At 41.6% G+C, this 12,516-nt stretch overlaps 1 protein-coding gene across 3 annotated transcripts in view; it reads right to left on the bottom strand.

The window, feature by feature from the left end:
• Window positions 1–2,322: 2,322 nt before the first annotated feature.
• The window catches only part of kcnt2b (potassium sodium-activated channel subfamily T member 2b), a 53,763-nt gene continuing 43,569 nt past the window's right edge, over window positions 2,323–12,516 (bottom strand). Inside the window, exons 17-30 of one of the 3 annotated variants that reach the window (XM_088436787.1) lie at window positions 11,682–11,834; window positions 11,362–11,615; window positions 10,237–10,561; window positions 10,062–10,167; window positions 9,818–9,990; window positions 9,369–9,440; window positions 7,591–7,752; window positions 7,409–7,520; window positions 7,139–7,240; window positions 6,971–7,054; window positions 6,770–6,898; window positions 5,684–6,029; window positions 5,453–5,537; window positions 2,323–3,559 (exon numbers count right to left, since the gene is read on the bottom strand). In XM_088436787.1, coding sequence (XP_088292913.1) covers window positions 3,442–3,559; window positions 5,453–5,537; window positions 5,684–6,029; window positions 6,770–6,898; window positions 6,971–7,054; window positions 7,139–7,240; window positions 7,409–7,520; window positions 7,591–7,752; window positions 9,369–9,440; window positions 9,818–9,990; window positions 10,062–10,167; window positions 10,237–10,561; window positions 11,362–11,615; window positions 11,682–11,834 — 2,221 coding nt within the window. In that variant the 3' untranslated portion in view covers window positions 2,323–3,441. The remainder of the gene's footprint in view (window positions 3,560–5,452; window positions 5,538–5,683; window positions 6,030–6,769; window positions 6,899–6,970; window positions 7,055–7,138; window positions 7,241–7,408; window positions 7,521–7,590; window positions 7,753–9,368; window positions 9,441–9,817; window positions 9,991–10,061; window positions 10,168–10,236; window positions 10,562–11,361; window positions 11,616–11,681; window positions 11,835–12,516) is intronic. The other 2 variants (XM_088436788.1, XM_088436789.1) reach the window with 2 other exon arrangements.

The raw sequence follows: 12,516 nt of genomic DNA, 5'->3' as shown, positions 1-12,516 counted from the left end.
CACACCTTCTGATAATGTGATATAGTCCAAATTCCGTAGGCAAAGTGTTCACCTCGGTCAGGGAATATCACAAACTATGTAAATTGTAAAATAACAATAAACAGTGCCATTTTCATTTGTGTTTTACTTATCTTTCACCTGCTGCAGCTGTTGTCAGTCTCACTATTACCTCTTATGTTGACTTAAGCATTGATCAGCCCACTATTGTGTCTTGTTTCCTGTCACTGGCTTGAAACAGAAAAATCCTGCAGTCCTTAAAGCAAACAAAACCTCATTTGAACTCTTACAAAACTTTTCACAAATGCTCACAATGTACAATAATAAACACATTTTTAGCACTGAACCTTCCCTCAAATATGGTGGAATATTCTATGTTGTTCAACTTCACCATACATTCGTCTGTTAATTATTTTACAGTTCTGTTTTGATGACACGATTAAACCGGTATGAATTAGTTGATAAGCCATATAGTGGTGAGACTGATTTTCATTTATTGTATCGCTGTGGACTTTGTTGTGCTCACAATGATCACAATGGGGTTGGGTGTGTTAACAGAGGTTAGGTGATGTCAATCTGAGTTATTGATAGTAAAAAAAAAAAAAAAATCATTGTAAATGTAGCTTGAGTCAAGCTCCCAGGTCTTTGTACTCGTAATAAAGATCTTGTTGAAATTCTATACAATACAATTTAGATGTTGGATGTCCACACTATGGCCAGGGGGGCATTTGTGAGCTGCCATACTTTTTTTGTTCAGTGGCCTATGGCATTTGAAATAAAAAGAACTAATAATTTTGTTTGTTTACTGTTGATTTTCTAAACGTGCAAAGATAATGAAAAACAATTTACAATCATTTCCATTTAGAACATGACGGGGAATATTCAGTGAAGATAATTTCGTTTGTTTTTTTGTTTTTTTTTTTCAGAAAAAAACTGTTTCTTCCCATTTTTGCACCGATTCAATGGTTTATGAATATACGGCATTAATGCTCAAGTAGCTCTTTTTAAATTGGTCATCTGACTAAAAATTTATCTTGTTTAGGAACTCTGTTCAGTGCAGCGGTGGATTTAGCTTTAGCAAGATGCAGTGCAGTTGGCAAATCAAAAATCTTGAAAATTCTCAAGTTATTTGTTTATTATGGTGGAGTTAATCAAATCAACCCTCAAAATTTAACAACATATCTCTAGTGAGCTATATCGCTATACCCATACATTTATATCTGTATCTACATATACAGTATGCTTCTTTGATTATAATGTGATTAATATATAAAAAAATAAACTCGCAAATTCAATTTTTCTGTATGCACCCTAAACGAAACATTTTTGAAACCCATTATTTTATGGGCGTTCCTACAATTTTGACGATGGACATTTTGCATAACGTTTATGTGCGCAGCATTTCAATATTTGCGTCACAAATTTTGAGAACCGTATCGTAAATATAAATTGTTAATATTATAATTGAATAAAATGTTGACCATGTCATTTTTTAAAATAGAGTATAGAATATTTGTCTTTTTGAATTTCCCTCAAAGTAGCACCACGCAGTGTCGAAAGTACTGTAGTGCAATGCTGATACCTGCCTGTATTTATCACATTCGACAATAGGTGGCGCTACCTTGTCTTCATCCCGTAGCACCCCAAGCATGATGACGTACAAACGACGAAGAAAAAAACATGGCGTCATGTCGTTTAACACCAAATAGCTTGTAGCTGGTGGCCAAAAGCTTCACAAAACATTTCACCCATCCGCATTATGTGTCAAAAGTACTGAAATATTTTAATGTAGGACAGCTTAATAAAAGTGATGTTTTAAGTCAGCGCTTGCCACACAAGAGCAAAAATTTAGCGTGCTAGCTTGGCAACATCAGGAACACCTGTTTCATGTAAAAAAAAAACAAAAAACAAACAAACAAAAACTCGAAACTCGGAAAAGGGGTGAGTGAAATTAATGATTTATGCACTTTGTATTTTTTGTGACTGACATTTTTTTAGGGGGTGCAAACAAATACTGTAGTAATAATTGTCACGTCATTGGCGAGTCACTCATCGCGGATTGGTCAAAATTTCACTTACCGGTAAACCTGTTAAAATAGATGATTTCGTTCACAATTTTTCAGCGCAAGTCTTTCTTAACATTAGTTAATTTTTAAATCAAACATCAAAATAAATGTTCAGCCATGAGAATTTAAGTTCAATATATCAAAGCTCTTAACTCACCTGTCAAAGCCTCCACTTTGGAATATAATTGATAAATTGATTAATACAACGCAGCAAGATCTCCTACCGGAAATAGAATGCACAGAAGCAAAATAAACAAAAACAAGTTGACCAACTTTAATCTGTACATTTTTTTTGAATGGCACCGAAGCTACAGCAACCACATAGCCGGACTATTCATTTTTAGTGGGGACATGGCACATTCAGAGTTTCGACTGTTTAGTGAAGAGCCAAGAGAATCTTCAAAGACGAATTGTATCGACAACAGTGCAAAATCCAGTGTGAGCATTTGAGGATCTCACATTTTCGTCACGGCGGAAAAAAAACAAAAAAAAACAATGAAAGGGAAAACTCACAATGTCAGGACACTGTTAATAAAACCCAATAACAGTTAATGTGACAAAAACACACCAACAAAAAGACATCTCTTTTCCATTTAGCAGCTGGTTCTGGGTTTAATCGGCAGTGTCTGGCTTTCACTCTCCTGCACACGCTCATTTGCACACATGCTGCAAATATAGACCTTTTCACAATGTCACATATTTCAGGGTGGTAAAATGGCACACCTCATTTGATCAGGTCAATTTTTGCCACCCATAAATATCCTGGTGCCTCTTTGTTTACAAACATTCTGAAAAGGTCCATACTACATGGACGTAAGTATTGGAGCACATTTCAGTTCCCCGTGTATGTTAATTCATTCGTCCATTTTGCTCTTGTCCTCACTAGGTACGCATAAGGATGAGATGGAGCCTAAAGGCAAGCGGCCAGCAATGCCTCGGACTGGTCGCCAGTCATTCGCGTTTATCTCAAAGGAAAACCCTTCCCGAACTGGTTGCGGGACATTTTGGTTCCAGCATGGCCAAGCAAAGCCCACACAGGCATGCGTGTAAGTCATCCTACAACGGATATGGTGTCCCAATACTTTTGTCCACGTTGTGGTGTATGCCGCAGTACAAAACATGCACATACTTAGCTATAAATACATCATTTTTCTTTTCTCATTAAATGCACTTCTGTGTCCCAAGCTCTTTGTTTTGAAAACCAGGAAGGCGTGTGCCACGAAACGTCCCCGGCATTTTAAGTTGACCTTGACGCTAGTCCGTCTTAGCTAAGCTCTAGAAGATTTGACGGCCATCTGGCTGTTTGTCTCTGGCTTCCTTTGCCGCTTCTCTCAAGATTGAGTTCTTCGGTTTTCCGCTTATTTTGTCCTTTGACATCTCACAGGTGGGTGCTGTCCTGGGTTTCGAACCTGTGGCTCTCTCCTAGTCCGCCGCTGCACTTCCTGCCGCTTCCTTGATTGGGTACAAGTGAGAGGGGGTCTGGTCGGATGAGATACCTGCGGACAGGTAACGGACAGGTGAGGGTACCATTGCCTCAGTCACTTTAAACTGAATGTCAATAGGAAACCTAATCGTCGATTATAACTAGATTATAATTAGATCCACTGTTACCCTTTTAAAACGTTTTTTTTTTCCCCTTTAAGCCAGTGCTTCTCAAATGGTGGGTGCATGCATGCACGACCAGGGAATAGGCTTTGCGCTTGCCGCCCGAAGTGTAATTGCACATCCGCGGCACCAGGTGGTGCAGTGGCGCTCTCATTGTCTCAAGTCTGTGTCAGTTAAATTGCCGTCAAGTTATATTCAAAATCAGATTGTTTAATGTGATTCAGAAAAAAATCAGCTCAAAAATTCCTCCTGTGTTAAATTTCCAGGTCAGTTTACATTTATTATTATTAATTGATTATGAATTAATTATTAACTATGAATTGGTTTTTTTTTTTTAGAATCAGAGGTTTTCAATTGGTCTAAAATGATTCTCGCTTAAGTAAGGATTGGCATTTCTTTTATTTCAGGTAATTTAATGCACTTTAAGTGTTTTTTAAATTTCTTGTAACTCCTGTAAATGTTAGCTAAATGTTAACATTTGTTGAAAGTTGATTATTTTGCTTATTTCTTTTGTTAATATTACAAAGTTTGCAAATTCGGTCTACAATTTTTAAAGATAATGATCTTGTTTACAGTCAAAGAGGTGAGTGGGGGGTTGGGGGCATGAAATGTTTCCTCTTTCTTCGGGGGCAGTTACAACCGTTATTATCATCAAAGGCAGTAGAGGTCACTGTTGCCCTTTTAAACCTAAAGTTCTTTTTTCCCCTTCTTTAAACTGATGTGTAATTCTTAATTTCCAAAATATTGGCTCTCCAGTCTCTACCACACCTGTCCACCCATTAAGTGTGAAATTTAACACCCAAATATATTTTTTGGTAGCTGCCTATTTTTGAAAATACGCCTGAGTGATACATTTTGCACCAATTGCATAATATTCAGCTGCACAGTTTCCCCAACTATAATTCGATAAGTCTCACTTCATGAAGGCCCAGAGCCAATTTCAAGCATCTGCTTGTTGGACTACACTGTCTGAAGAACTGTCATACTGAGGCACTATCACACAGTAACACATAAATTTGTGTTTGTTATTGCATGACCTTTTCACCTTATGTACAGCACTTTGTACACAGCAATGGCTGTTTTAAAGTGCTATATACCAGTAAATAAAGTTGATGAAATTCCCTACAGGTGTGATTTTCTTGCTACCATGGCAAAGCCTTAAGGTAAGCAGAGCTGGGCTCAAATTTTTTGCTTGCACATAATAGCTTTAGCTGCCACAAATACAGTACTAATGATTCTGATGTATTGCCTAAATAAGAGGAAAACACACACACACACACACACACACACACACACACACACACACACACTCTTAGATTCACGTTTATGTTCTTAAAACATCAGAGTATTTTTTTTCTTCTTTAGCGGATGACCAATCCATGGCTTTTTCTATCCTAGGGGTATGTGTCAAATTAAGAGCAAAATTAATTGGAACATGAAGCAGGTTATTGCTCAATTGTAACTCGTCTGGATGTATGCCTTTTTTTTGGTACAGTATATGGATGCTCATTGTCATTACTGATGCGATTTTCTGTCAACATTGTGCTGGTTAAGGGGTCCTTGCTTGGAAAAAGATTTCACAGCAGGTACATAATTTAAAAAAAAGGTTGAGAAGCACTGCTCTAGAAAAAACAAATTTTCTTCAAAATAGAGTGCAACTCTCAGAGCACTGTAATAAAACCAAAATGGATGAGAACAACAAAGCTTCCCGACCAGATAATGTTATTTCCCTCACTGCACTCAATGCAGTCACCACTGTCATTCTCCGTCATGACTGTACTCACACAACATCGTGCAGCTCCAGTCTGGTGTCTGGAGAGGGGTTGATAAGGATGTAGGAGAGTCTGTTGCATTGGTCTGTCATGCCATCTGAAATAGGAAGGAATAATCAGCTGGTGGAAAATAAAGTGAACACAGACAGTGGGAAATTCACTCAGCCACTGCATAAAGGCAAAATAACAGGAGAGAGGAAGTCAAATTTACAAGCATCAGTGCTTAAAGTGCTGCAGACTTACTGAAGCCAGTGGGAGAAAGACCCAAATGCTTCATCCTGGTCCTCACAAGAGCATTGAGTTCCTGCCTCTCCGATCGCCGGAATAGAGTCAGTCTCTGCTGGCTGATCCGCTCGGCTGCGCTGCCAGCGCCACCCTTTGCCCCGCCTGAGCTCCGGCCCCCCTTCCTGCTCAGGCGCCGCGCCCACTGCATGCTCTTCCTGCGGAGCAACGGGTGATCCGAGGAGTGGGAAGAGGTGGAGACGGGCTCTGAGGAGGTAGAGTTGCGATGAGCGCCAGTTCGGGACAGCAGGGGTTCCCTGGGTTCTCTTGTGTCCTCGTAGTCCTCAACTGTGATGGAGACCTGCGACTGAATACGTAAACACACGATCATTTAAAATGTCTGCCCACAATATTAGATAGTTGCTTGGTAATATGATATGGGTCACTTTTTACCAAGCATCTTTTGATTTTAATGAAACTTGGTGTACATGTTGATAGTGATGGAAAAACACTAACTCAAATTTTAGGTCGATTGAGGCAAGAGTTTGGCGCTACGGGCTTACCGTTTTTATATTTTGCAAAAAGGGGCTTGGTCTCTGAATTCTTATACCTCAATAACTACAGTATTGAGTCACTCTTTAGAAAACAGGCATAGTTGGAAAGGTAATTCAACAAGAATTCAAAATCTTAAAAGATTGGTGTATATTTGAGTAATTTGACCTTTTTTTTCCATCCAACTTTACCTTAAAATCGACATTGTGGATCATGTGACCTTTAAAATCTTTCATGTAATGTAATCCCTCACATGTTCATAGGTGTAAAATAGTTTAGCAGCATTAAAGAGTCAACAAATCCATACCCTCAGATTTTTCAACTCAAATCATAATCAATACATATTCAACTTGACAAACATGTCAATATTTTGGCCTGTAGCTACCAGAACCCCTGCTGCAATTAACCTCAAATTTGAGATTTAGTGTCGCACCATCACTTTCAAAAAGTACGCCCAGATCCATTAAAATCGAAATCTGGTCGGTTAAAATTTCCAGTTGATTCTGGAGTTATAAGTGAGGGAATAACCCATTATTGTTCACAGTTGCAGCTGACCTCTGAAACCGGAAGCTTGTGGGCTTCTGTTCTGTAGATGCCAATAGGAATATCCCCTGTGGAGGAGCACAGCTTCTGGTAGAGCCTGCCGTACGTCCGAATCCACAAATCGTCCTCTGTAATTTTCATCTAGAAGACAAAACATTGGACCCTTTGCCTAATTTTTTTCAACATAGGTGATCAAGTTGTGGTCGCCCGTACAGCGCAGAGGAACCCTGATCCGGGCATGGAGTCGAGGCCCAGCAGCAGCCTGGTGATGGAGATCATGTAATCCTTGACGAATGACTGTCCAAAGTGAGTCAACGTTAAATCAACTGAAAGGTTTTTGCTGCAATGAGATGCTGACAAATTGTGCATTTTTCTTCATACCTGGTAGAGGAGTGTGTCAAGCATGCTAACACTGAAGACTTTGCCAGCTGCAAAGGGCAGGCGGAACATAAATACCAGGTTGGATCCTCTCTCCCTTTCCTTCTGCAGGTAACGTGCGCCCACACATAAAAACATGCAAACACATTTTCTGCTTAAAGTAGATCTTGATTCCATGAAATAAACCGTGTAAATGTTCTAGTTTTGCATCTGCTTGATAGCAATCCAAATGTTTTTGTCTCAGGATGCTGACTTAGTTGAAGTCACTTTTACCTTTTCCAGCTTGGACAGAGCTTGGGAGTAGTGGTCTTTGACTTTAAACTGCATGAAGCGCATGTTGGCTGGGTGGGTGAGCTCCGTGATAATACTCAGCGCTGGGAACAGTCTGGACAAAAGCAAATATGCTGCCAGTCACGAACTATGATTTAAGTAAGTAGTAGGTGGATGAGGCAGACCTGAAGAGGGTCTGGACGTTGACGATTGTTTTTGCGTCAGCCATGTAGTCCTCCTCTGCAATCATGGAGCTCTCTTTGTCAACCACCACCATGGTGTCGGCAAACGTCACTCCACACCGCAATAAGCTGTCTAAACTTTGGGGAGAGTTAAAGGTACAAAATCTGCAAAAAAATAGAGTGTAAAGCAAAGTCAAGGTAGAATGTCGTTAATCTTTCGGCTTCCAGTTTCGTACTTCCCGCTGACTCATAGATGAACGCTGTCAAATAGGTACCATTATTCCTTTCGCAGGTGTCACTATTTTACTAGTATGTCTGACACAAGTGTCACGATCCGTCCCAGAGTTGCCAATTTTGCTTGCATTAAGTGGCCCCGTTTGTGTCAAAGGTGCCAGAATTTGTCAGGGATTTGCTATCTGACTCATAGCTACCACTGTCTGACTCATTTGCTGCCATTGTCACATAGGTCTACTATTTGAGTCATACTTCAAAACCGTCGCATATATGTGACAATTTGACTTAGATCGAACAACATCTACCACAAAGGTGCCATATGGGTTATATCATCAAATAGGACCCAACTGACACGATTTGACTCGTAGGAGTCACACTCAAGGGTGTCAAAATAAAAGAATAATTGTGCGCAATTCATTACAGTCTAGTTAAAGCGTTCTGTTTTTTAATTGTATTTGTGTCATTTTTCATCTCTAACTTTATGCTCTCTGTATGTTGATTTGATCCATTTTTGTTTTTATTTTTTTGCATTGGGCTTCTTGTGCGCAGGTTGTTGAGGGTTGGAAAACAAAGGTCAATCACATTCAGAAGAAGACACCGATTGGCTGTTATTGTGTTAGGCATAACCTCATAGATTCATGTTGTGGATGGGAGGGCAAGATCAGGAGCAAAAAGTAGACGTGGAAATGGAAGCGTATGTGAGAGTTTTCTATCTGATTAATGGCAAATTTAACTTGAAATGCCCTTTGATAAAGATAGAGTGATCAACATTGTGAAAATGAGCTTGCTTCCCACAGAAGCAGTTTAAGTTTAGCCTTTCACATAAATGCAAAGTACACAGCTGCGACTGCATCAGCAGTTAACCAAAGCAACACACGCTGTTGCGTTTTCCAAAAACTTAAATGATAGGAACGGTGCTGCTTAGCAGAGTGGGTCCCTTTAAATAAGACGAGTCATAAAAAGCAGTTGACTTACACAAGGTGAAGACGAAACTTGAGAACAAACGACATGTGAGCAAGGCAGGGACGGGCATGATGGACAATGATTTATTTGAATGTTTTTTCTTTTTTAATTTGGTCATTGATCAAGAAAATAACAGCATTGCTACTGATGGTCTAAACCTAAAGATTTCATCTCTCCAACAGCACAAGTTACACCGTCTATCTATAATTGAAGTTGAGTGTACCCATTATGTTGGTAAATTGGGCTCTCTCGTGTAGCACTTTTCCACCCACTAGACGCTCTCTCACTCAAAGGTGCCACTGTCCCCTATGTGCCACTTTGCTGTCAAAGAGGTGCCACTGTCTAATAGATGAACGCTGCCCCAAAGTGCCACTAACTGTCACCTATGTGGCAGATCTGTCACAAAATTTCAGCATCCTCTCATGTTGCAAAGGTTCTACTTTCTGCCACGAAGGTGTCAACGATTGACACATTGCTTTCACTTTCTGACCTGACGCATCATTATCAAGCGTATGGATGTCATTTAGATCATCCAAGCCTTCCTGCGATGAATCATGAAATTTGACGTGTTTGATGTGCCTTACTTGTCCATAGAGCCCACTGTGTAGAAAACCATGGGGAACCAGCAGATTGCCTCCAGGAAGTCTGCCTCAGGTCTAGACCAATCAAAACAAAAACGTGTCAGTTTTACTTCAGTGATGCCTCTTCCCATTCAAATGAATTTCAATTTACTATTCTGGCGTGACTCATCGTTTTATTGCATTTTCACCCAGCTATTTTTGGACTGTACTAGCCACGAAACACAGCATTGTTGAGCACAGTGACCTGAAAGCATTCAGCATTTCACAAATCATGTTTACTGTGGCCAAAAATAGCTCACTTATTCTTCCCCTCTGGAGAAGACTACGGTTTTAACACCCTGCGCTACCGAGATTTATAGTATGGCAGTTATGCTCACAGCAGACTTGCAGAGGGGCATTACATATCCTTTTTGCTTACATCAAATAAACCAAAATGAAGAGGACAATCTCACATGCTCTCCAGAAGCAATACGATGGGGTTCAGCTCTTTTCTGGGCCGGTAGTAGGCCCGAAGAGGGACGATGAAATTGTAAAGGCCGTTCCCTGCGCTTTCTGCTGACACGATGATCAGTTTGTTTTTGAAGCCGTAGGAGCGGGCATCTTCAAAGGGGATATGGTGACAAGCCTGTTGGAGAAAGGGGACAGTAACCAATGGAGTCGGTGGAAAATGAACGACGATTTATTTACAACGCTCACCTTGTCCATGCGTAAGCAGCAAAAGGGCATTTTTTCTTGGAGAAGGTGGCAAAGAGCAGGAGAACTACCAATGTATGGAGAGTTGAGCGGGTAGCCCTTCACCCACCTGGAAGCACAGTTAGAGTTACCTTTGAGCGACTCCAATCAAGTCCAACTGCGTCTTTCAAGTACTCACTCGCAGTGTCGACCCCACCAGTGGGCACTCTCATCTTTGTCGTTGTTGTCCTTGCTTTCCTCCCCTCCCTCATCCTCCGACTGATCCCCCAGAAGGTCAAATGTAGGACTGCTCACACCGTCCACCAACTCCAGGACGGGCGCGATGCTGTGCCGCCTCTCCTCGGCGGAGTCCCCCATGGCGGGCAAGGCCAAAGTGTTGGCCCCACTCATCTCCGTCCTGGAACTGCTTCGACTTCCTCTCCCGCTGCCGGGCCCTGCGCTCCCCGGGTCTGCACCTTCTGGGCTGCTGTCGCTGGAGTCCTGGAGGTCGATCGCCACTGTGCCTGAAAAAGACAGAAAGCCACAGTAATTAATCAGGCAGTGGCGACGTGAAAAATTCAGATGTTCTCCACCAGATGTTGCGTTTATAAAACCACAAAACTAAGGCTACGCTAAAGCGTGATGCTGCTTTCTAATTGATACAGCGGGTACAACCCTCTATCAGGGCACCGCAACCTGGGACAAAGGTGCAAGTACCTGCCATAAAAGTCCATTTGTCTTCTCAAAACATTTTGTGACAATTTTCGCAATTTTTGGGTGAAATCTGTGAAATTTGTTGGTCGGTCGCATTTCCAAATAAATAGATCTTTTTGTTTTTTCCAGCCTGCTTCTGCTTGTAGCTGTACGGCTCAGATGAAAGAGACCTCGTGAGATGTTCACAGCATTTGCAGGTATCAGCAAATGTAATTTAATGCTTTGTAATAATACCATGACAGGAATAGTGAGTTTTCTTTTCAAATGAAGAACAAATGAATTAGAACAAGAAGCAAGGTATTGCTAAGTTGCGTGAGAGTGGCTCCTTTGCAAACTATTGCATTGTAGGACCAATTGGGCCTTTCTGTCGTGGCAAAGAATGAGCCAAGCTCTCAATTTTTTGGGTCTATGTTCCTATCCTCACCAATGCTTACGAGATGTGGGTTGTGACCAAAAGAGCAAGATCCTTGGATCCGAGAAATAATCTTCAAAGTTTTCCCGAGAGATTGAAAGATGCGGACCAACTGAATATTTTCTAAGCTACTAACAGCAACCGAAACCATAAATAGAAATGTAGTGAGTAAATTTATGTCAAGCTTGGCTCACTGACCCATGCTGGCAATAATGCTGTGCACCGGCAGGCGGGTGAGCCCATGGTAAATGCTCTGGTGAACCCCTCTGGCATTGCTCCCCACGCTGCCCCACGACGGCTCCCGCTGTCCGCGGACAAACGCTGAGTTCTCCTCTTTGGAGATGTTGATGTAAAAGCAAATGTCAGAGGCCCCCATGATGTGACATGGGCCCGGGTTCAGGAGGATGTTGGTGGTGTCCAGCCTCCGTACTCCGATCAAACATACGCCATACCTGTTGCCGTGGTGACAGTTAAGCTTTGAACGCCACTCGTTGGGCGGGTCTTTTACTGCCACTTACTTCTTGTGAGCATGAAAGGAAGCAAAGGTGAAACTCTTGCCCTGGTATTCCCCGAAAAATTTGCTCTCCTCCAGACGAATGTGGTGCACCTCATTGGCTGAGCAGCGGCGATAGGTCCGATGCCACTGGTCGGCGGCGCAGGCGCCGCCTTCCCTGCGTGACAAAGAAGGGGATTGATTGCCCGCGCGGTCCGAGGTTGACCTTTTTAAGCGTTTAACACAAAGCATCCAGCGCGACGACCGGTCAGAAGGATTTTCCACTCAAGGTGGGAGAATTACCGTCTTACATCTCTCCCAGAGCGGTTTAATCAATACTTCAATCAGTACACGGAAAAGGACGGGCAGGCTGTCGTAACAACAGAGCCCACGTACACATGGAACAAGTTAAGTGGACAGCCGTGTTCTCAGGGGTATACGGCTTTAGATGTGGAGGCCATCGAGGTGATAACAGGAAGGACGGCTGTGGGGGCAGTGTGAATGTGGGTGGCCTGTGACAAAAAATGCCTTCGAAACAAGTGTTAAAGAGACTTTGCAGTTGGCGAAACATTGATTAACTCAATTCATCACAGCCTGATTGTGCATCATTGCCTGAGAGCAACAACGAGCCAGTATTCAAATGTATTTTGTATCTTTGTTTTAATCTCTTCAAAGTTTGCCTGGTTCTGCATGTAATACTTGTGGGCGACATAACTGTATATGTTGGTTTTCTTCTACATGATGCTTTTTTTTTTAACGTAATAACTCATTCGGTCCCAAAGACATTTTTTTACGTGTATAACAATTGCAGACACACTGGGTACTTAAAGTACATAAAATGTATATATCTTGTTTATCTG

This window comes from Hippichthys cyanospilos, chromosome 16 (genome assembly GCF_059441005.1).
Source record: "Hippichthys cyanospilos isolate Australia breed blue-spotted pipefish chromosome 16, RoL_Hcya_1.0, whole genome shotgun sequence".
Taxonomy (NCBI): Eukaryota; Metazoa; Chordata; class Actinopteri; order Syngnathiformes; family Syngnathidae; genus Hippichthys; species Hippichthys cyanospilos.
This window is presented reverse-complemented; position numbering and strand designations above follow the sequence as displayed.